Here is a 25,579-nt window from a genome sequence, read left to right on the forward strand (position 1 = left end):
AGACAAAAGACTTTTCAGTTATTCTTAAAAGACATTCAGGACTCATAAAAGCTACAATCAAATGTATTTGTTTTACCAGATCTATTGAATTAATGTTATGGTCTGCAGCCGGGGAAAAGAATATTTGATTTTTTTTTTTTCACTGAAGTGGTACTAAAAGGTAGACTCAGGCGGAGATGAGATCGTAATGAATAAACTGCACATGCAGAAAGAGACTGCAAGAAGGAGGCATATTTATTTGTAAAACTAACATCTAATGATCAGGGAGCTGGAGCTACATTTTCATTTTACTCAAGTGTTTGATCTACAATGGCTGTCAGAAATGTTTTCAATTCCTCTCCAAAGAGAAACAGAATATTTCATTTTCAAAACAGGCCACTAAATAAAACCATTATATAAATATTTGTGTATTAATATGTTTAGAGAAAGACTCTTAAATCCTACTATATAACCAGTTCCTAAAATGACAGACCAAGTAATAGACTGCATATACAAGCAGCACAAAGCAAGAATGCATTTTTCCAGATATTGTTGTTGTCCATTTCAGTGGCAATCTTTTACCGCAAACTACAGTAGGTATAGTCATGTGGCATGTTGTGACGTTTTTTAATTAATTGTATTACTCACCTGCCCGTAACAAATTGCAAAAGCAAAACTCTCTCCTCTTGAGTTAATTCTTGTACTACTTCCCAGAACCACTGTAAAAGGAACCAGAAAGTAGTTTGACATATAAACAAGGTGCAATAAAGCAAAGTTCAAAAGAAATAATCTGTTTAGTGAATGTTAGGTCACAAGATCTATCATCAAATCCAATACTTCAGAAGACATATATGCACAGTCATACAAAATGTACAAAGAAAGACCGTAAACTAAAGTCTCCCAATAACTTAAGTGGGGGAATCCGTAAAGGATATAGAGGTGAAAGAATGTGTAATATTCATGAGCTTGTAAATGGGTGATCAAACAAAGGAACCCCAGTAAACACATCCTCATTTTCTAGCTGTTACTATACACAAACAATGAGGCAGGGTCTTTAAATTAAATTAGCACACTTTTCAAATGTCACAATATGCCTGCAGGACCCTTAGTGATTCTTATAGATGATCCTTAGAGACGTGACAGAGGTTGTTTGTGGGATAAAGGAAGGCACACTGGCATGTACAGAGCACTGGACATGGTCCCTGAGAAAAAGAGAGAGTCTTCAGAAAAATGCATCATTAGATACATAATCTAACAATAAGGACAAATTTGCAATGTAGAATTTTAGGATCTGTCATGCCAATTATAGAGGTAAACCCACAAAAGTAGATCTAGGTGGGGCTCAGCTAAAGGGGGGGGGGGGGGGGGGGGGGGCATTTGCCCTGGGTAAATGAAGGGAGGGGAGGGGGAGAGCAGTAGATCTGGAGTTGCAGCTGCAATGCCAGAGAGCGGACCAGCCTACAGTTATCCCTCTCCCAGGGGCCATACTTTGTAACAATAGGCTCCAATGCCCATCTGCTCATGGCCCTGCCTCCTCCATACTGGCAGCAGCCTCAGCAGAACCTGCCTGACAGGTAGCTGCTTCCTGGGCACTGCACTGTGGCTGCAACAGGAGAGAGACAGACTCAGCAGATGACGATATTACAACAGGTAACTTAGGGTATGGGGTGTGTCTGTAGTAAAGGATGGTCATATAGGTAGAGGTTAACTACCTATGGAGGAAGGGGCCTGTGTAGTGACGTGTGCACAGTCCCAAGGCTACATGTGCAGTCTGATGTTGAAAGTCCCAAAAAGCAGCCAAAAGTTCTCTTGGTGGCCGTTATACTGACTAAGCTAGGCATTCCCAACCTCGGTCCTCAAGGCAAGCTAACAGTCCATGTTTTAGTGATATCCATGCTTGAGCACAACCATGGTAAGTAGTACCTCAATTTATTTTGATTTAACCATATGTGCTGAAGTCTGGATATCCCTAAAACCTGCACTGTTAGTGTGCCTTGAGGACTGAGGTTGGGAATGCCTGGACTAAGCGCTCATGTAAAATATTGTGGGGGCTTGGATGTAGTGGTAGTCTACTAAACATATTGCAATAATTCTTCACACAGATTAACATACACAAACTATAGAAGAGCTCCTCTGCCAAATGTATAAAATAACTAAACAGATAACCACACTGCAACTGTGCCTTTACTCACAATTGCTCAGACAAACAGAGGTTACACAGAAGTATCATGGATGCTCTTGGTGCAAATAAATGGCATTTAAAAAAAAAAAAAAGACCAAACACTCAAATGAAGCTTACAATACAAGAGACAAGTGAGAAAGGCAAACAAAACATATGGCACTGTGTGTGCATACAGGATAAGACGGATATAATAATAATTGTATTGTGCAGTTGAGTATTAAAAAACAATGGGCCTAATTCAGACCTGATCGTAGCAGCAACTTTGTTAGCAGATAGGCAAAACCATGTGCACTGCAGGGGTGGGGTGGGGGGACAGATATAACATTTGCAGAGTGTGTTAGATTTGGGTGGGTTATATTGTTTCTGTGCAGGGTAAATACTGGCTGCTTTATTTTTACACAGCAATTTAGATTTCAGTTTGAACACACCTCACCCAAATCTAACTCTCTCTGCACGTGTTATATCTGCCCCCCCTGCAATGCACATGGGGGGGGGCCTTCAGAGTTGCTCGCTCACTGCCGTTTTTTCGCAGCGCAGTGAACAGATTACTACTGTGCATGCACCGCAAAGCAGATCGTTGCTGGATTTAACAAAGAATCCATTCACACAGCCGATCGCAAGGAGACTGACAGGAAGAGGGAGTGGTGCGGTGAACGCAGGCGTGTCCAGGCGTTTGGAGGGCGGATGTCTGATGTCAATTCCGGGACCTGCAACGCTGGATTCATCGCACAGGGTAAGTAACTCTTAACCTGGTCTTGTTCTACACAAAACTTTTTTTGCGTAGCAGGGCTGCACAAGCGTTCGCAGCCTTGCTATGCAAAATATACCCTCCCCCATAGGCAGTGTCTAGTTGATCACACGGGCAGCAAAAAGTTGCTATATGCGATCAACTTGGAATGACCCCCATGGTTTTGCCCATCTGCTAACAAAGTTGCTGCTACAATCAGGTCTGAATTAGGCCCACTGCCTTATAAATACCATGGGCAAATGTTTAACAGACTGTTCATGAAAATCTGTCACAAATGACAAACATGTGCGCTGTAGAAAGACATCCAATGTTATTCTCACTGAAGTGCCTGGGAATAATACATACTGCATCTGTAATATTATACCGTATACACAGTTAGAGGTGAAATTGCAAAACCAAGATTTTAAACAGTGAGATGTTTTACCTGAATGACCTGATCTGCTCTCTCATAGCCACTGGTATATTCTGTGTTTTTTATCCAATCGTTCACATCAATTTCTGGCATGCCAGACAGAAGAAGCTCCTTCAATGACAAAATTGTCAACGCATTATTTCATGCACCAATTTACTCAGCAGCTTTGAAACTCAGTGTTTTGAAGGAGGCAAATGGACACCATGTTACAGAGGTGTCTTTGCTGAAACTTACATTTTCATGAAAGCAAAGCTGGCCAAAGCTACATCGTAATGGAACCGTGTCAAAGTGAAAGAAATAAACTGCAGTCTTTGGTCAAGATACTGGGATTTGCAATCATGCACTGTAACACAATTTTTGTGCACACATATTTAGCTTTTAAGGATTTGTACTGCAGCGTGCATCCACTATTTCATTTGTTAGATTAGAAAGTGATTAACAGTCTGATAGATACATTGATTGATTCAATAATTATTTACGTTTGTTGGAGCAAAACAGTGATAGCCTTACAGTAAATTAACACCTATCGAGCTCAGTAGCAATCTTGCTGCACACTGCAGAACAACAGTGACCTAAAAAAAGAGCTTACAGGAGCACGATGTAACATAGCCTGCTTGCTTAATAATTCAAACAAACATGGTTTTCCTAAAATAAACACAAGGCATTAGTTCATTCGTAGTTCTTATTTAAAGCAATATGAAACTGCTATAACCAAACCCATTCAATGACACCCATATTACCAGTAGCTCTCAAATAATAAGCAGAATTATAACAGACAAAAAGTCATAGATGTGAAGCCTTAAAGCATACATATTGTATTGTTGCACCTTTAGCTTTTAAATTGCCAACTAATTTAAAAATAAAATGTGCAATATAATCCACATAATAAATGTAAACAATTAATAAGTGTCTTATTTGTCCCACTGCAAGTGCCATGATGTGCTCCAGAATAGCATTAGGAAATTAAGAGAACTGACTGTGCATATTTATCTGTCGCTAGTTAATAATGTGTATCTTTGCTATGTGCAATGTGCAGTAATGTTGGCTTCCTATCTTGCAATTACAGAAAAGCTTATTTGCATTGGAGCTCTGTACAGAACATTGGATTTATTTACTCAGTAGATTACATTTAGAAGCCAATTCAAAATATGCACAGAAAGATAATTGCAGATAATACATTATTAGTAGCATTGTACATATAAAGACTAGATGCCAGAGGAAAAATATCAAAAATACAGCACTGTGCTAACAACCATACAGGCTGGAAAGGAAAATATAGGTTTTGTAGCAAAACACACAGCTTGGGCAATTTGTGGGCTGATTATAGCAATTTACAAAAGGAAATTACCAACATTTATTCTTTCGGTGCACTGTTGTTTATTTTCTGACTTATTGTGCATTTTGTTTCCCATTGTAGCGTCATACAGGTAAATAGAATGTGTACAAGATTCTCGTGCAGATGACTTTCAATCAAACGGTATTTGTACAACAGGGGAGGAGAGGAGTGAAGGCCACCATTTATCTGCAATCACGTGCACATGGAGAATGAAGACAGCATACACTCATTAAATGACATAGCTCATCTTGCATGAAAAGTGCAAAGAGAAACAAATCTCTCTGGTGTAAAGAGCATCATATGTCACACAAGCTTATTCTAAATTAGTGCATCTCACAAAGTTATAATGGGGAGACTCTAGGGTTTTGTAACTGCAGTGTTTTCAATTTCCTATTGTAATTATGTAAGTTAATATGAATGTAAATGTGTCAATAACATACCCCAGATAAAATAAAGTCAAACGGCAAGAATATTATTCTTTATTAATCTGGCACCAGTATATTATGCTATGATCTACACAGAATGTTTCATTACCTTAACCTGACCCTGCACCAGCAGCTTACAATCTAAAATGATCTAGTCACTTCAGTGGCACATGTTCGAGGAGCGGGCAGGCATCGATGCTACAACATGGTGTATAAACACTATGTACGATTGAAAATATTGTCTTTTTATATATTATTTAATTCCCATTCATTACAGGATTACATGCATTATCGCTCATCTTAAAGGAATGCGTTCTGTCAATGAACACACAAATCCAACTCATAGGGGGCGGACTCAATGAAACGCTGGTTGTGTCACATCTCCCAGGTACAGTGAATTAAGAGACCTGCGATAAACCTGGTAGCAGCCCACGAGACAGCAGTTAATGATGATTTTGTCTTGCACTCTCTGGAAGGGTGAGAAGAAATCTGACAGCCTCAGGGCTGCTGGCAGGCTGAACAGCTCCTGGTACTTTACCTGGAAGAACAGACCACAGGACACAACCCACTGATAACTAATCTACCGCACAGTCTACAAATGTCATTATCAGTTTCTTAATAGAGAAGGGATTTTAAAAAATGATTAATATTAATTATCCATGTCATTATTAATCATTTCTGCACAGTTTTAATTGAATGTTTAGATATGGTTATCCTGCAATCAAGTGACTACTGTTATTATTAACTTTAATATTATTTGTGTTTGCGTGACACTAAATGAGATGTGGCAATGACATAAAAAATACACCAGCACATGATGCTGTTCAATAGAGAGGAATTTTTATGCTGTATGTGTCCTTCTTTATTCTCTGCCAGGCCGGTTATATAAATTGTTAATTTAACTTGAAGTCTCTGTCATATCACAGAGTTATTCTCTTACTTTGAGAGATTTACTTGAGAACAGCACCAGTAAGTATTGATTAGCACGAGCAGTGCCTTCACTGGGAAAGATTGCACTCAATCCATGACAGGAAAACACTCCAAACAGAACACATCACTTCACTGTTGGGGAAAAAAAAGCCCAGGGCTGTAGAATTCTTATGGTTGGTGCCAATGATTAATTTGCTTAGAACATGAAGGACAATTGATCTGTCCATGTCCCTTTCCTCCTCTATTGCCTTGTGCTTTTTTGACACTGAACCTGCAAACCATTTTTGCTCATGCCACAGGTTGGAATTTGCAGTCTAATGACCTGCAGTTGCTCTTCTGTTTTTGAATGAAATGCACAGATTATCACTGTCCTGGAATATGTACTTGCACTGTTTGCCCTGCTGATGAGGATTCCATGCCAATGTTTTTGTAGAAAACATTGCTCATGAAATATTAGCAACTTAAGCTGTCTTGCTCACCAAAACTCCTTTTCCAAAGCCACTGAAACTTCCCCCTGCAGTTACTGTACATTGGGGGTCATTCCGAGTTGATCGCTCGCTGCCGATTTTCGCAGCGCAGCGATCAGGTAAAAAAGCGGAAAAACTGTGCATGCACCGCAATGCGTAGGCGCGTCGTACAGGTACATAGAGGATCGGTGCTTGGCGATGGATTTAGCGAAGATTCCATTCGCACAGCCGATCGCAAGGAGATTGACAGGAAGAAGGCGTTTATGGGTGTCAACTGACCGTTTTCTGGGAGTGGTTGGAAAAACGCAGGCGTGTCCAAGCGTTTGCAGGGCGGGTATCTTATGTCAATTCCGGGGATCGGGCTGAGTAAGTCCAGAGCTACTCTGAAACTGCAAAAAACTTTTTCGTCCTGCTCAGCTGCACACGCGTTCGCGCACTTGCAAAGCGAAAATACATTCCCCGTGGGCGGCGACTATGCGTTTGCACGGCTGCTAAAAGTATCTAGCGAGCGATCAACTCAGAATGATGGCCATTAGCCATAATTCTAGACAACAAGGGCAGCCCAGGATTCTTATACATGAACCTGACCATGCTGGAATAGAATGTTTAACCTATGCATGAGCTACACCTATGTGAAACACTTGCTTTCAATATTTCAGTAGGGTTGTTGTCCATCAGTTATTTTCCTTTTCCATAATTTGTTGACTGCCAGTAATAGTAGTATTGTGCACAAAGGCTAGTACATTTTTCTTCTACCATTCAAAGATAGTTTCAAGAACCCTCTGATATGGTTTTAAAATGCAGTCCTCCGACCCTCCCCCCCATTTGGTCAGGCTTTGAGATAACATGTGGGATAATTACGAATGCAGGAAACAAATTACTTCACCTATACTCAAGGACACAGTATAATTAGAACCCATGTTATATACGTAAACATTGTATTAGTGTAGAGAAAGGTAAATGACAGCAAATGCCATATTGGTAGCTATTTATCATATTAAGAGAATTATATTTTGAGGGACATTAAAACTGTAGGGGGGGTCAGAAAATACATAATCAATGAAACATCTGCATTACAGATGTGTCCTCATACACTATTGCTGTAGTCGCACCAAACATCTCATCTCTGCACACCAGGTCCCGTGCAACTCTTTTTTTAATGTCTTTTTTCATATTTTTGGCGCGAATGTGCATCCTAGTTGTAATGGGACTAAACCTCTTCACTGAACTGATTAACTTGATTGCAACTGAGTCTGAATCTGTATGCTAAGTGCTACGATGCAGTGGCTTTTCTTTTTCACTAAGTTCCGCTGTGCTTAATGTACTTACTCAGACTCAGTCGCACACAGATATACAAGTGTGGCAAATTAAATGAATAAGTGCAGTCTCATGAAGTAGATTAGTCACACTGTATTGTCGCAAAAAAAAGACACTACACCACTCAGGGCGGATCGATCACAGCAGGTGTCTTGTGTCGCATTGCGTATTGAGGCTAGGGGCAGGACGTAATGAAGCCCGACTTCAGCTGCCATGCGGGATGTCGGACAAACTCTGACCTTTTTTTTTTAAAGTGGCAATTATTACAAAGCTAAAACATACCTCGGAAATGATTGTTTCTTTAAAAAACAACCGAGTTCGGTCAGCATCTCGCATGGCTGCCGAACTCGGACTTCATCACATCGCGGCCCAGGTGTATGAGGACACATCTGTATATCTTAATTTGCTGAAATATGTTCGTAAGTGCTCAAATACATATTCACATATATACTTTAACTGCATTTATTATCTTAGAGCTGAAGGACACACAAGTAGTATATGAAATAACTACATTTATGGAACAGAAAAAAAAGAAACACCAACACAGTTGTACTGTGCAACAAATCATCATTAGACAGGATTGCAGAATGTTTACCACTGTTACAAATAACACTGCAAGTTTAAAAATAGCTACTGCAATTAAGCATAGAAGGCTGTGTGATCAATGTTTTCAAGAAAAAGCATGCAGATATAAATTCAGCTCACCAGCTCAAATTCATCAAAAAGCTGTATTAGAGAAGGTGGTATGAACATATGAAACCCCTGCAAAAATCCATTGATCTGTGGCTGAATGGCTCTCGTCATGCGAAGTTCAGTAACAAGCTGGACATATTCTGCCTGCAATAGAAAAAAATATATATTATATATGAAGAAAAAAAATCAACAAAAAAAAGACTGAAAATAAGAACAAAATCAATGTATATATCTGCTGTGTCTGTCTGATTACTATAGGAACCATTCATTTAACATCTAAGTACAGCTTTACAATAAAAAACACACACTTTTTTTCACACTAAAAAGATTTAAAAAAAGACATATATATATATAATGAAGCCGAGCAGAGACATAAGGCAATCCTTGTAACAATGATTCTTTTACATCTAGCATAGTATGTGTATCACCAGTAACTGGACTTCAAGGACTGCTGCAAATTACTGTATTAATGTGTGCAACTATTTTTTTTTAATCATTTTTTTAAGCACCTTAGCAAATTACTGAACGTACACATAAATGCATCCTAAATATTGTGTAACAGGATTAGTTTTGTAAAATGGAGTGAAATAAAAATAGGATTAAAACCGTAGTGGTATAGCGACATCTAGTGGATGCCTGGAATATAATTTCTTTTTTTACAGAAATATGTTGACAAAAGTTTGAGGTTTACATTATAGTAACCTTTAGTGTATAGCAAAAACAAGTCAGTTTATGTACTTGTATACATACATTTTGTTATCATTTAATGGAGACAAAGGATCAATCATTTTCACATTTTATCGTCTTAGTGTCTGATAAATCACCTTAACATTAGCAAAATCAGAAATAATAAACAATTATACAGTGGTGATTGAAGCTGTTGTCTACATACAGTGGAAACCTCGATTCTGTGTTTAAACTGAGGTTTATGAAAACGTAGTCTGGAAATGAAGTAAAAAGCATTAACATAGCTGAGGTAGACTGTGACAGGTTCTTAGTGATACAGATAAGAGCTGCAGTCTCATAGTGACTCACTGAGCCTATGGCGTGGCTGCCTTACATGGGTATCGTGATGGAAGAATGAGCAATACATTTGTGTACAGTGCATCCAACACTAAAGATACAAATACATAGCTAGGAATTTGTGCATAACATGGTTACGATATTACACAGAGCCTTGTATCGCAGCAGTGTGGTTTCCAGAGCTTACGCACTGTAACCAGCAGACCATACAGCTGTAGTGCATAAGCAATAGCTATTTGCTGACCCATGCACCCATTAGTGTTTGTATGCAGTATATCTAGGAATTCATCTAAACAAAAGATACAAGACTTTGAATCAGACACAAATGTAACCTCCGCCTCCTCTCAGAAGTGTTTGTTTGCTCTTTCTATATATCTCAAAAGACAGTATATTTTAAACATCCTAAATGGCATTACCCCTTATTCATGTGTAGTGGGTAGTAACACATAATCATGTGTAATGGCTCTGAACACTACGTGACAGACGCTCTTGTCGGAGAACACCAGTAGTTTCGTCATGCTGCCAGTTGGGCCATTTTGCAATACTTTGCAAACTACTGGGAGGTCCATTAAGTATGGCACCCCTATGTAAAGGATAACAAGTGTGCATGTTGAGGAGCAGGTGAATCCAGAATGATTCCATCATTTCAGCTTACCCAGGGCCGGCTCTACCATTAGTCAGCTTTAGGCGGCTGCCTAGGGGCGCCGGCCACTGAAGGGCACAACTGAATTCATCCAGCAAAAAACTGAAGGATGACTCTGTATGTGAGTCAGTAATGAACTTACAGATAGGCGGATGGAACACAATAAGGAGCATACAAATATATGATACCGGAATCCTGACAGCTGACATCCTGAATTTTAGCATGCCGGGGAGGGTTAGGCTGCAGAGAAGGAAGGTTAGGGTAAAGGGTAAGGTTAATTAATTTAATTCAAGATATTGGTATCATAGTGGTCAACATGCTGCTGTCTGTATTCTGACCGGCGGCATTCCGTATCCAACCCCAATTAAATATCCCCACCAGACCCCATATACAATATTGGCCCTCATTCCGAGTTGTTCGCTCGTTTTTTTTCATCGCATCGCAGCGATTTTCCGCAAACTGCGCATGCGCAATGTTCGCACTGTGGCTGCGCCAAGTAAATTTGCTAAGAAGTTTGGTATTTTACTCACGGCATTACGAGGTTTTTTCTTCGTTCTGGTGATCGTTGTGTGATTGACAGGAATTGGGTGTTTCTGGGCGGAAACTGGGCGTTTTATGGGTGTGTGTGAAAAAACGCTGCCGTTTCTGGGAAAAACGCGGGAGTGGCTGGAGAAACGGGGGAGTGTCTGGGCGAACGCTGGGTGTGTTTGTGACGTCAAACCAGGAACGAAACTGACTGAACTGATCGCAGTGGCAGAGTAAGTGTCGAGCTACTCAGAAACTGCTTAGAAATTTCTATTCGCAATTTTGAGAATCTTTCGTTCGCAATTCTGCTAAGCTAAGATTCACTCCTAGTAGGCGGCGGCTTAGCGTGTGCAATGCTGCTAAAAGCAGCTTGCGAGCGAACAACTCAGAATGAGGGCCATTATACGGTATATAAAGAATAGAAGGCACTATAACGCTTTTTAAGTGAATGTAGATTGTGAACAAAATCACAACTGTTTTTTTACTTTATATATAAGTAAAGATATACTTTATCACTTTAAAAGTCCTTTAGTGTTGTCTCTTTTCTCTGTATATGTTTAATGATGCAATTCACCCCAGCCCACCTGCATCTACCCTTCGGTAGGTGGTGGTGGGGTATGCAGGTTTGGGGGGCGTTGGGCTGAAGATTTGCCTAGGGTGCAGAGAGACCTTGCACCGCCCCATAGCTTACCTGTGACCAAACATGGGCATTTTGCCCTCTGGTGGCTTGTGTATACAGGGTTATAGCATAAAGTAGATGTCTTTCAGCTATATTTACAAGCACATCATTAATGTAAGAGGCATTTAGCATGCATATTTAGCCCCTTTTCCTTCAACAAAAACAAAAAAAGAAGATTTAAATAAATAATAAGAATTTACTCACAGGTAATTCTATTTCTCGTAGTCCGTAGTGGATGCTGGGGACTCCGTAAGGACCATGGGGAATAGACGGGCTCCGCAGGAGACTGGGCACTCTAAAAGAAAGATTAGGTACTACCTGGTGTGCACTGGCTCCTCCCTCTATGCCCCTCCTCCAGACCTCAGTTAGGGAAACTGTGCCCGGAAGAGCTGACACTACAAGGAAAGGATTAGGAATCCAGGGTAAGACTCATACCAGCCACACCAATCACACCGTATAACTTGTGATAACCATACCCAGTTAACAGTATGAACAACAACTGAGCCTCAATCAACGGATGGCTCATAACAATAACCCTTTAGTAAGCAATAACTATATACACGTATTGCAGAAGAAGTCCGCACTTGGGACGGGCGCCCAGCATCCACTACGGACTACGAGAAATAGAATTACCGGTGAGTAAATTCTTATTTTCTCTGACGTCCTAGTGGATGCTGGGGACTCCGTAAGGACCATGGGGATTATACCAAAGCTCCCAAACGGCGGGAGAGTGCGGACGACTCTGCAGCACCGAATGAGCAAACTCAAGGTCCTCCTCAGCCAGGGTATCAAACTTGTAGAACTTAGCAAATGTGTTTGAACCCGACCAAGTAGCAGCTCGGCAAAGCTGTAAAGCCGAGACCCCTCGGGCAGCCGCTCAAGAAGAGCCCACCTTCCTTGTGGAATGGGCTTTTACTGATTTTGGATGCGGCAATCCAGCCGCAGAGTGAGCCAGCTGAATCGTGCTACAGATCCAGCGAGCAATAGTCTGCTTCGAAGCAGGAGCGCCAACCTTGTTGGCTGCATACAGAATAAACAGCGAGTCAGACTTTCTGACTCCCGCCGTTCTGGAAACATACATTTTCAAAGCCCGGACTACGTCCAGCAACTTGGAATCCTCCAAGTCCCTAGTAGCCGCAGGCACCACAATAGGTTGGTTCAAATGAAACGTTGATACCACCTTAGGGAGAAATTGGGGACGAGTCCTCAATTCTGCCCTGTCCATATGGAAGATCAGATAGGGGCTTTTACATGACAAAGCCGCCAATTCTGACACACGCCTAGCCGAAGCTAAGGCCAATAGCATGACAACTTTCCACGTAAGATATTTTAGCTCCACGGTCTTAAGTTGCTCAAACCAGTGGGATTTCAGGAAATCCAACACAACGTTAAGATCCCAAGGTGCCACTGGTGGCACAAAAGGAGGCTGAATATGCAGCACTCCCTTTACAAACGTCTGAACCTCAGGCAGTGAAGCCAGTTCTTTTTGAAAGAAAATGGATAGGGCCGAGATCTGAACCTTTATGGACCCTAATTTGAGGCCCATAGTCACACCTGACTGTAGGAAATGCAGAAAACGACCCAACTGGAAGTCCTCTGTAGGGGCCTTCCTGGCCTCACACCAAGCAACATATTTCCGCCATATGCGGTGATAATGCTTTGCTGTCACATCCTTCCTAGCTCTTATCAGCGTAGGAATTACTTCCTCCGGGATACCCTTTTCCGCTAGGATCCGGCGTTCAACCGCCATGCCGTCAAACGCAGCCGCGGTAAGTCTTGGAACAGACAGGGCCCCTGCTGCAACAGGTCCTGTCTGAGAGGCAGAGGCCATGGGTCCTCTGTGACCATCTCTTGAAGTTCTGGGTACCAAGTCCTTCTTGGCCAATCCGGAACAATGAGTATCGTTCTCACTCCTCTTTTTCTTACTATTCTCAGTACCTTGTGTATAAGAGGAAGAGGAGGAAACACATATACCGACTGGAACACCCACGGAGTTACCAGTGCGTCCACAGCTTTTCCTGAGGGTCCCTTGACCTGGCGCAATATTTTTTTAGCTTTTTGTTTAGGCGGGACACCATCATGTCCACCTGTGGCCGTTCCCACCGATTTGCAATCTGCTCGAAGACTTCTTGATGAAGTCCCCACTCTCCCGGGTAGAGGTCGTGCCTGCTGAGGAAGTCTGCTTCCCAGTTGTCCACTCCCGGAATGAACACTGCTGACAGTGCTTGTACGTGATTCTCCGCCCAACGAAGAATCCTTGTGGCTTCCGCCATCGCCACCCTGCTCCTTGTGCCGCCCTGTCGGTTGACATGGGCGACTGCCGTGATGTTGTCTGACTGAATCAGCACCGGTTGGTCTCGAAGCAGGGGCTACGCTTGACTCAGGGCGTTGTATATGGCCCTTAATTCCAGTATGTTTATGTGCAGACGAGTCTCCTGACTTGACCACAGCCCCTGGAAGTTTCTTCCCTGAGTGACTGCCCCCCATACGCGGAGGCTTGCATCCGTGGTCACCAGGACCCAGTCCTGTATGCCGAACCTGCGGCCCTCAAGAAGATGAGCACTCTGCAGCCACCACAGAAGAGACACCCTGGCCCTCGGGGACAGGGCGATCAGCCGATGCATCTGAAGATGCGATCCGGACCACTTGTCCAACAGATCCCACTGAAAGATCCTGGCATGGAAACTGCCGAAAGGAATGGCTTCGTATGACGCTACCATCTTTCCCAGGACTCGCGTGCAGTGATGCACCGACACCTGCTTTGGTTTTAGGAGATCCCTGACCATGGTCACTAACTCCTGAGCCTTCTTCTCCGGGAGAAATATCTTCTTCTGTTCTGTGTCCATAATCATGCCCAGGAAGGGCAGACGCGTCGTAGGAATCAGCTGCGACTTTGGAATATTCAGAATCCAGCCGTGCCGTAGCAACCACTTCCTGAGTGCGCGCTACGCTGACCAGCAACTGCTCTCTGGACCTCGCCTTTATGAGGAGATCGTCCAAGTACGGGATAACTGTAACTCCTTGCTTCCGGAGGAGTACCATCATCTCCGCCATTACCTTGGTAAAGACTCTCGGTGCCGTGGATAGACCAAACGGCAACGTCTGGAATTGGTAATGACAGTCCTGTACCACAAACCTGAGGTACTCCTGGTGAGGCGGATAAATGGGGACATGCAAGTACGCATCCTTGATGTCCAGACATACCATAAAATCCCCCTCTTCCAGGCTGGCAATGACCGCTCTGAGCGATTCCATTTTGAACTTGAACTTTTTCATGTAAATGTTCAAGGATTTTAAATTTAGAATGGGTCTACCGAACCGCCCGGTTTCGGTACCACAAACAGTGTGGAATAGTAACCCCTTCCCTGCTGAAGGGTGGGTACCATTATTATCACTTGCTGGTGGTACAGCTTGTGAATAGCCGTCAGGACTATCTCCCTCCCCGTGGGAGTAGCTGGCAAGGCGGATTTTAGGTAACGGTGAGGGGGCGTCACTTCGAATTCCAGCTTGTATCCCCGAGATACAATTTGTATAGCCCAAGGATCCACTTGTGAGCGAACCCACTGGTTGCAGAAAATTCGGAGATGCGCCCCCACCGCTCCTGGCTCCGCCTGTGGAGCCCCAGCGTCATGCGGTGGACTTAGTGGAAGCAGGGGAGGACTTTTGTTCCTGAGAACTGGCTGCATGGTGCAGCTTATTTCCTCTACCCCTGCCTCTGGCAAGAAAGGATGCACCTCTGACTCTCTTGCTTTTTTGAGAACGAAAGGACTGCATTTGGTAATACGGTGCTTTCTTAGGCTGTGAGGAAACCTGTGGCAAGAAAGTCGACTTTCCAGCTGTTGCTGTGGATACGAGGTCCGAGAGACCGTCCCCAAACAATTCCTCACCCTTATAAGGCAAAACCTCCATGTGTTTTTTAGAGTCGGCATCCCCTGTCCATTGCCGAGTCCATAAGACCCTCCTGGCAGAAATGGACATTGCATTTATTCGAGAGCCCAGCAGGCAAATGTCCCTCTGGGCATCCCACATATATAAGACGACATCTTTAATATGGCTAAGTGTTAGCAATACGGTATCCCTGTCCAGGGTATCCAACCCCTCTGACAGAGTATCTGTCCATGCTGCAACAGCACTGCACATCCAAGCTGAAGCAATAGCCGGTCTCAGTAGAGTACAAGGGTGTGTATACACAGACTTCAAGATACCTTCCTGCTTCCTATCCGCAGGTTCCTTTAGGGCGGCCGTATCCTGAGACGGCAGGGCCACTCTTTTAGATAAGCGCGTCAGGGCCTTGTCAACCCTAGGGGAGGATTCCCAGCGTAACCTATCCGTTGGCGGGAAAGGGTACGCCATTAGTATTCTCTTGGGAATCACCACTTTCTTATCAGGGGAAGACCACGCTTCTTCACATAACTCATTTAATTCATGTGACGGGGGAAAAGTCACTGGCTGCTTTTTCTCCCCAAACATTTACCCTCTTGTCAGGGACAGGGTCAGCCTCTGAAATGTGTAATACATTTGTCATTGCAATAATCATGTATCGGATGGCCTTAGTCATTTTGGGCTGTAATAGTGCCTCACCCTCTTCGACGCTGGAGTCGGACTCCGTGTCGACATCTGTGTCAACCAACTGAGATAGTGGGCGTTTTTGAGACGCTGACGGCATCTGAGGCGCCTGGGCAGGCCCGGGTTGAGAGCCCGGCTGTCCCCCGGCAGCAACATAATCAAATCTCTTATGTAATGAGTTTACATTGTCATTTAAGACCTTCCACATATCCATCCAATCAGGTGTCGGCACCGACGGGGGCGACACCACATTTATCTGCACTTGCTCCGCCTCCACGTAACCCTCCTCATCAAACATGTCGACACAGCCGTACCGACACACAGCACACACACAGGGAATGCTCTGACTGAGGACAGGACCCCACAAGGTCTATGGGGAGACAGAGAAAGAGTATGCCAGCACACACCACAGCGCTATATACACAGGGATACACACTACCAGAAGAGAATTTTTCCCAATAGCTGCTGTATCAATACACCTTTTGCCTAAATTTATGTGCCCCCCCTCTCTTTTTACCCTGTTAGTGCCAGGAGACTGCAGGGGAGAGCCTGGGGAGCGTCCTTCCAGCGGAGCTGTGAAGAGAAATGGCGCTGGTGTGCTGAGGAAGAAGGCCCCGCCCCCTCAGCGGCGGGCTTCTATCCCGCTGTTTCTGACTAAAAAATGGCGGGGGGTTTACACATATACAGCCACAGACTGTATTATGTGTCTTTTTTATGCCAAAGGTATTCTTATTGATGCCCAGGGTGCCCCCCCCCCCAGCGCCCTGCACCCTACAGTGACCGGAGTGTGTGGTGTGCAGTGGGAGCAATAGCGCACAGCTGCGGTGCTGTGCGCTACCTTAATGAAGACAGGAGTCTTCAGCCACTGATTTCATCACCAACTTCTGATCTTCTGGCTCTGCGAGGGGGACGGCGGCACGGCACCGGGAACGGACAACCGAGGACCTTTGCCTGTGTTCGAACCCTCTGGAGCTAATGGTGTCCAGTAGCCTAAGAAGCGCAACCTAGCTGTGAACAGGTACGTTTGCTTCTCTCCCCTCGGTCCCACGTAGCAGTGAGTCTATTGCCAGCAGATCTCACTGAAAATAAAAAACCTAACATTACTTTCTTTACTAGCAGGCTCAGGAGAGCCCACTAGGTGCATCCAGCTCTGGCCGGGCACAGATTCTAACTGAGGTCTGGAGGAGGGGCATAGAGGGAGGAGCAAGTGCACACCAGATAGTACCTAATCTTTCTTTTAGAGTGCCCAGTCTCCTGCGGAGCCCGTCTATTCCCCATGGTCCTTACGGAGTCCCCAGCATCCACTAGGACGTCAGAGAAAAATAAATAAATCTTTTACTCATCAAAACAGAAGTTCTCTGTGCCTGGCATTGCTTATATAGCTTGCAAGGATATTTGCAATCACTATCCACCACAAATGCCAGAAAAATGGGGTACAGGTAAATATAGCTATAGTAACTTTTTCCATGGGGCATGGGTTGGATCAAACTTTCCATCCTAGAGCTACACTGTTTTGTTACATTAAATTTAACATGGAACTCATCCTCTGTCCTACAGCTTCATTCAGCACTTAAAATGCAGAATGCATGAAACCCTATGTAGCGTCATTTTGGCTGCACTCTGTTGAGTCCATGGGAGCAGATTTCCCTGTTCACCTTAAGATAAACACTTAAAATGTTAGCATTAGATCACTTCAGAATGACGAAGATTGCCAGTTGGTAAAGCACAGCATTCTAAATGCCTGGCATCACCAGGTACTTACACATGGTGTGTCTACATTTGTGCAGCACACAAGAATCTGCAAGCCAAAAATAGTTCCCATATATTCCAGACTATAAATATATACTTTTATTATTAAAATTATGCATAAAAGGATGCTAGGATATCTTACAGCAACCATAATAATTGCGCTGACTTTCTTCCATTCTGGAGTCTAAAGCCTGTTATCTCTGTGTTACAGTACCTGTCTGTATTCTACACAATTCCTACTATGCGCTGTTCATCATTCTCGCTCACCAAGTAATTCATCTCATCATTTTTCCATAGCATCATGATTGGCGTCCCTCCAGTAAATTATTCTTTACTTTTTATATAGCAGTCAGCTAACACCCGAGTACAGTAGTGTCACCAGTGAAAGCAGTAGGCACATCTAATTGTACCTAATCATCAACGGGTATGATAGCTGAAAACTCAACTGAGCCCTAGCCCTGTCATAGGTAGTGCATATAAGTGGGCTAAGGATTTAGAAAACATTTTCTAATATAATGGATCTCAAATTCTGAAACTGCAGTATACTGGAGGATGAACTTGTAAATGGCGTAGAACCCATAAGGCAGGTGGTGGAAGTGTTTTGGTGTAGGAAGTTTGGACACAGGTTACTTCCTTGTAGTTGAGAAATGTTTGAATGTCTTCGATCGCAGCAGGATCTTTGCGCATATGCAAATGCCGACAGGACGTCCACTCAGATACTGGCTTTGGCACACCCCCCAAAATGGAAGAGACACTCCTCCATTTTGAGGATTGCTCTAGTCTCCTCCCCCAAATACCTGTAGCATGTCAATCATGCTGAAGCATCCAGGACACTGCACGCAGCCATGAATCAGGCCCAATGTTCCATGTCAAAAAGCAAAGGGAAATCAAGACATAATCTTACAGGTATTTTTACTACCTTTTAAACTAATAAGCTCTTACAAGACTTCAGTAGTTCTATGAACTGATATGTTTTTAGTGAATGAGCAGTCACACTATATTAATGAAAGCTAAACTGATAATACTGTAAAGGGGATGCAATTTCTCAGACATACAGCATTTTAAAAATATGTATTTAAACAGTGCAAGTGTGGTATATATACCATGCCGAGCCATTCTTTTTTTCAGCTATGCAATTTTGTTCAGAGCTATTCAAGTTTCATGTGAAAACACAAAGGGGGAGATTCAAATGTTTGAAAAGTCAGTTGGGAGTTTGTTTTATCCTATCTAATAGACAGGAAAAACCAGACACCCAACCAACTTTTCAAACATTTGAATTCCACCCAAAGGGTGCTATTCAATTATCTTCACCGCCTTCCACACCCGTTCTGTTTCTGCTGACGGGCATGGTATAATAAATTTCAGGGCGCCCAACCCTTTACGCAGCTAAATCTGATTACTTTGGGTGTGATATGCGCAATAACAGAGATCACTTTAGAAAGGAGATTGGGCGTGATATATCATTTGAATACCGCCCAAAGGATCTGCGAAAAGTCGCAGACCTGTGGGTTTTTGCAGCTGCGATACCGAAATAAATGCTGGCTTATCACAGATTTTTTTTCTCCTGTCTGGAACAAAATTCCCGATAAGTGGCAGCATTGGGGCTAATTGGATATCCCCGGCTGGGTAAATTTGCTGTGGTAATTTACCACGGATAACTGAATACCGCACTTAATCCTAGTGTATAAGCTTTGATTGGGCACTGAAGAATGACCTATCACACTCGCACATGAAGAACAGAATTCACAATGCCTTACTAAGAGAAAGTGTTGCTGCTCTTTGCTAAGCTTTTCTGTAGGATGTGCGTGTTTTGCAGATGTATGCATTTCACAAGGTAAAAAGAAATTGCCTGAGCTTCCCTCCAGCAATTGTTAAGAGGTCAGCACTCGGCAGAAAAAAGAAGAACATGCAGCAGAGATGCTCACAGCCTGGATTCCAGCAGGTAATAAAAGCTCATCCTGTGAAATATTTTAACAAGATTTGTTTTCTTTATTCCTTTTATCAGAAATGCTGCTAATAAAAATAGCAAAATCACAAGGCTACAGAATGCTTTGCCACATTCATGGGTAATGGAGTGGCTGTCTTAGCCAAACGAAGCACAGCAATTTCGGCTGAAGACTCCAATACAAAGGAAATCCTTGGAATGAACCATGTACGGATATGATGTATAGATGACTTTCCTTCACAGGACTTATTTTAACCTATAGTACACTTGGGCTTCTAGGTTTAAAAAATGAAAGGGGATCAGAAATTATTTTTGTATTAAAATAATGCACTGCGTGTGGTTTTAGCATTTTTACATTATGTGACAACATACTGTATAACAAATATAGTTGTTCAATCAGTAGTCTGGCAATTCTCACACACATTCACTGTTTAGGCCTGTGGCTAATGAAAAGTGCTTTGCTGAAACCCTTAGTATGAATGAATGAATGAATGAATGAATGTGCCAAAAAGAAAACTAACCTGTGTGTGTGTGTCTGGCTGCTAAGCAGCAGGCCTTCCATAATACGTGCAGGAGGCGAACAGTGGAGAAAGTGTGGAAACTGCACAGCAAACATCAAGGATAACAGTTTAAATTAAACAGCAGAGCAAACGCAGGTATGAAAGTAGTATAAACATGCTATGGGCTTAAACCAGAGGTTCCCAAACTGTGTGCCGTGGCTCCCTGGGGTGCCTCGGGACACTTGCAGGGGTGCCCTGGGTTGGTGGTCCAGGACCAATTCAAATTATTCATGGTCAATATAATAGGTAAAACCAGTGCTGGTGGCTGCCAGTCATAAAATATGTGGCCAAACAGAAGCAAATCTTGTCCCTCACCACACAACTGACCCTAAGGATGACATATAAACGCGATCTACTTAATGTAATATTTATTTCTAAATTTCTCAATAAGAAATTTTTGGCCTAGGGGTGCCGTGAAAAAAATTCTGTTATTCTAGGGCGCCGTGAGTCAAAAAAGTTTGGAAACCACTGGCTTAAACATAAAAAAAAAATAAAAAAAAATAAAGAGTGATGGGAGCAGCTGGAAGAAGGATTCCAAGATGAACAGGACAATGGACATGCCATAGAGGTAACAGTAAAGTGCAAATAAAAGGATTTCTACTAACTTCCCTAGAAACTGTGCTAGATGTTCTTTATCAACACACATTATGTTTACATCCATTTGTGTACCATTGCTGCTGCCCAGCTTAATAGCTTTCATAAAGAACATTTGAAATCATTACTCTAATGTCTTTTCTGAATAAGTAATGGCACTAACACAGAAGTATGAGGGCAGAGAATGATGTAGCTTCATAATATTAGCTAGTAAACATACTGAAGTTTAGAGTCTGGAAACTAAAAGCTATTAAGTGCATCATTTTTATTTTAACAAATCTGCACCCCTCTGAAAACAGAAAACTTTAAACTTGATATTTGTTTCACAAAAAAATCCCTACAGCCCCCGTTTCCCAAAACGATGTCATCATGTCTACACACTGGCAAAACGCACCTTGTTAAATATTCATTATATTCTCCTTTTCCCAGAACAACTCTGGCATGACCTGTAACTGGCACAATTTCTTTAATCTGTGTCAGACAACGCAATTATCACTTTGTCTTAGGAGAAAGCAGTCTAAATTTTCCTTACACAACCAATGTTTTATATATGACACATAATTTATAGGAGTGAATTTCCCAGCATCTGTTCACATGCAAGAAAAATAGCGTACAAACCATAACCTAATCTGTAGCTGTAAATCAACCCAACACTTCAATCATGTATCATTATTCTGTATTTTTTGCAGACAAAAAGTGGAGACACTTAGTGAAACATAAGGCTGGTTCCTACTAGAAGTACATCTGTGTATTTGTCACAGCAAAATGGATGTTCATAATTAAAATTGTGGCAGAGACCTGAATCTAAACATTTTTCTACACTGACATTTTATGACAAATGATGGATAAGAGCATCATGACACGGAATGCATATTATTTCTGTTAAACGCAGCTAATAAATGGAAAACGGTCACAAGTTTCAGCCATGATATGCCGTTGGGATAAAAAACTGATGATTAAATGGAAATTATTTGATCCAAAGCATCATCAAAACATTCCAAAAATACAGTATTTTTGCCCTCAAAACCAAGCAATGCTTTAATGTATAATTTGATGAAATTAAAGAGCTCATCTTGATAGCCATATGCATTATGAGTATCAGCGTTACTTTCAAGCTAAAAAAAAAAAAAAAAAAAAGTCCTGAAATCACAGTTCCTGTGCAGGGAAATCCAATGAATAAAACAGTTTAGCACTGTTAATATTATGATGGATAAGTAATGTCAGTGAGTAAGGGCAGCACAGAGCCTGCTAAAGGTGTTGCATCTCCCACAGATAACATGCTCCAGCGGATTAGACAGAAATCTCAGAACTAGATCGGAGTGTAAAGCATATCTTTTCAGAGACAATTTACAAACGCACATTGACACTGATCTCATCACTCACCTTGTTCTCCTGAGTAACAAGTATGCTTGCTCCTCCTGGTTTTAGGGGCACTTCCTCCATAGCTCCAAACACATCTGTCTCAACTGAGAAAGTAAGTTCTAATCCCAGGTCACTAATATCATTATCTAAAATCCACTGCAAGTTCTTTGCATATTCTGGGTCAATGGAGGCCACGTCCTGATAATTTACTGGAATACCTGCCATATTAAAGCAGATTTTAATGAAAATGGCTTTCAACTGTCTAAGTTACGTAACACATTTATTGCATGAGGCTGCCCTCTTGAGCAGAAGGAATGCACTGCAGTATATTGACATAAGGGAAATACTGCTATGTTGCAACATGAAGGATTCTAGCACTAAAAATAAATACATCAAATTTAAAAGTAGTAATAAACCCATATGCACAGTTTTTAAAATGTTAAATACATAAGTTACAAAATACCCAATTAATACAGTGAATGATTGAATGTGTCTTCGTATTTGGGTGTCAGATGTCTTACTTGCAAAGTATTTATGGCTGCAGGAGAATGTTAATATGTGCATTAACATTTTTATAGAAATTTGTATGCTCATAGAATGAATATTAAGATTGTTAAATTGGGATTAAAATGATGACCTACACCATAAAAACACAGTCAGCAGCAAGTCATTATACCTGCTAGTTGCATATCTTTTGAGAGAAGACAAGGGTGCCTTAAATCAGTTTAAAAAATGATGACTTTTAATATAAGAAGGTGCAGTCAGAGCACCGAAACGGCTGTTGACCGACTAACCCCACCGGAGGCTTGCAATATGACTATCTGCTACAAAGATCACCCAGTAATAGCATCTATTGCTGGTAATCCATGAGCCCTCTTTGATACCCTCTGTCATGCCTCTGGTGCTTTTTTATGCACTTATTTGTATTAACACGTTTGCATGCGTTTTATTTTCTGATAAAATATTTTGCATTAATTGTAGGTGCTGGTTTTTTTTGAGACTATAATATATATACCTTGATAAAAGGGCGGAGGCTCTGAAACACTGACTAATAGATCACTGTGTCAGGGTATCTTTTGGAATTTGAGCCTCGAAGTGCTGTCCAGTATACAGCAGCTATCATCATCTCTTGGAAGGGCACCTGAGCATGCTGTACAACGTTAACAGAGTGCTGGACATTTATTGCTATATATATATATATATATATATATATATATATATGCACAAATGAGGATGCATTCACCAGACTTCTCCAGAAAACGATACACTTTAATCCAGACAGCACATACTCACAAAAAGAAGGTCAACGTTTCGGCTCACAGCAGAGCCTTTCTCAAGACCAAATTACCAGGTTGCCATCTTCCTAACACTGTCCTGAATAGTGAGACCATATGTACCACTCATGCAGCCACGCCCCCCAATCATCCACTTAGCAGCAAAGACAAGCTAACCATCGCTAAACTGCTTAGCTCAAGACAAAGCCAAATACACACAGAAAGCGCTAGCCAAACCTGCACACACACCAGCTTAAGAACAACTACTAGTGGCCACAACAGGAGTCTAGCCCAGTAAATGGAACGCACGCAGGGACAGTGACACGCACGGCACTTCCTGTGTGCCGCGCGTCATTTCCGGTCCGGCGTTACCAGGTAACGGCATCGTGCGTATTGTAAACAGCCTCAGTGTATCGAAGTGCGCAAGCGTGTGGAACCGAGCACGGTCTCCACACCAGCTGCTCATATGGGACAAGTAAGTAGCCAAGACGAAATAGATAGGTTGCCTAGCAACTGTAATGCCTAAGCTGCCACACAAATTGACTGCTACGCATCACTTGTAACCGGGCAACAGTACTAGGTAAATGAGTCTAATAGACCTAATTATGTACACCCCTCGTTTAAGTGTTATACTGTAGCGTAGCTGGAGAGTGCCTCAGACAATGTATTTACAAAATGGAAAGATCTAAACGATACGCATAAAGGTTACTAGGTAACATATACCTCGCTAATGACAGAACTGAAAATACCAAGTTACAAACAAAAGTTCAAACAATGTAAACCTCAGATTAAAAACATGGCTGTACACCTCCCGCATATGAGGCAAATCAGCGTAAGGCAAAGTCAAAGAGGACCAACCCTACCACCTAGCTGCCAGGGGAAATAAAATGTCTCAATCATTAGTGGGGTTACTAGGCGGGCTGCACCAGTGGCGCACAGGCATCCATCAGAATAATGGTCAAAGCGGTATAGGTATATATATTTAAAAACAAACATGTGCTGAACATATACCTCAAACAAACAAACAAATAAAAAACCACAAGATGATATCGCACCACAAGATGCATATACACCTAGTGGAATACATATAGATGCAATCAAAAAGCAAAAACAAAAAAGGATCAGAGGACATGACTGGTGGATCACTCAATGAGATGAACACCCCTGCACTGTCGAAAAATGCATAAAAAATAAAGGTAAAAAATAAATAAAGAAAACACCGAAGGCTCGACAAAAAAGCCAAACTAACATTTGCACAACTGATGCCAAGTCACAAAAACATGTGTAATGGATTCTGTTCATTAAGTCCTTTCGCTGACATTGTCCCCAAGAAATGGATCCAATATGCCTCGCGTTTCAGTAACAGCTTGTTCCTATCACCGCCTCTAGTGAGTGGAGGCACCCAGTCAATCATCATGGACCGCATGGTGGAAAGTTGGTGTTTAGATTGTAAGAAATGTGCTGCCACCGGTTTGTCAGTCTTACCGGTTGAGTAAGCCAAATGAATCGAAGACCGATGTTGGTTCATCCTTTCACGAAAGGTACGTATCGTCTTACCAACATACATCTTGCCACACGGGCACGTCAGGTAGTATATAACATGGTCCATGGTGCAGACCAGATGATGTCTCAACTTGATCTTGGTCCGATATAGTGGATGGTTAAAAGACTGTCCAGTAACCATAGACCGGCATGTGGTGCACTGCAGACATTTGTAGCACCCTGGTCTTTTACCAAGCCATTGTCCACCACTGGAGCCAACGGTGCGCATGGTTGGTCTAAGAAGAATGTCCTTCAAATTCTGGCCGCGTTGTATACTGAATAAAGGAGGCTTTGGACCAATGGACTTAAACCTGGGGTCAGAACTAACAATGGGCCAATTGTCCGTGACAGTTTTCTGTATGGACTTCAAATTGGTACTGCAACTGGTTTTAAAGATCAAACGGTTAGGCTCTCTTGGTTGTTTGGCGGAATTGCCACCCTTATCGTGGATTGTACGTGCCTTGGCAAGGCATTTCAGCACTTCACCTCTTTTATATCCACGACGAACAAACCGGTCCACACTGTCCTGCAACTGGATCTCAGCTCGACCTGCATCGGAATTGTTCCTGAGGACTCTGAGTAGCTGTGAAACAGGTAAGTTCGATTTAAGCTTATCTGGATGGTGACT

The 25,579-nt window shown here is 42.4% G+C and overlaps 1 protein-coding gene across 2 annotated transcripts in view; it reads right to left on the reverse strand.

Moving 5' to 3' along the window:
- The window catches only part of HACE1 (HECT domain and ankyrin repeat containing E3 ubiquitin protein ligase 1), a 185,466-nt gene that overhangs the window by 14,038 nt on the left and 145,849 nt on the right, over positions 1–25,579 (reverse strand). For both annotated transcript variants that reach the window (XM_063917044.1, XM_063917042.1), the window contains exons 19-22: positions 22,157–22,353; positions 8,502–8,633; positions 3,334–3,432; positions 628–698 (exon numbers count right to left, since the gene is read on the reverse strand). In XM_063917044.1, the coding sequence (XP_063773114.1) occupies positions 628–698; positions 3,334–3,432; positions 8,502–8,633; positions 22,157–22,353 (499 nt within the window). The remainder of the gene's footprint in view (positions 1–627; positions 699–3,333; positions 3,433–8,501; positions 8,634–22,156; positions 22,354–25,579) is intronic.

This window comes from Pseudophryne corroboree, chromosome 4 (assembly GCF_028390025.1).
Source record: "Pseudophryne corroboree isolate aPseCor3 chromosome 4, aPseCor3.hap2, whole genome shotgun sequence".
NCBI classification, from domain to species: Eukaryota; Metazoa; Chordata; class Amphibia; order Anura; family Myobatrachidae; genus Pseudophryne; species Pseudophryne corroboree.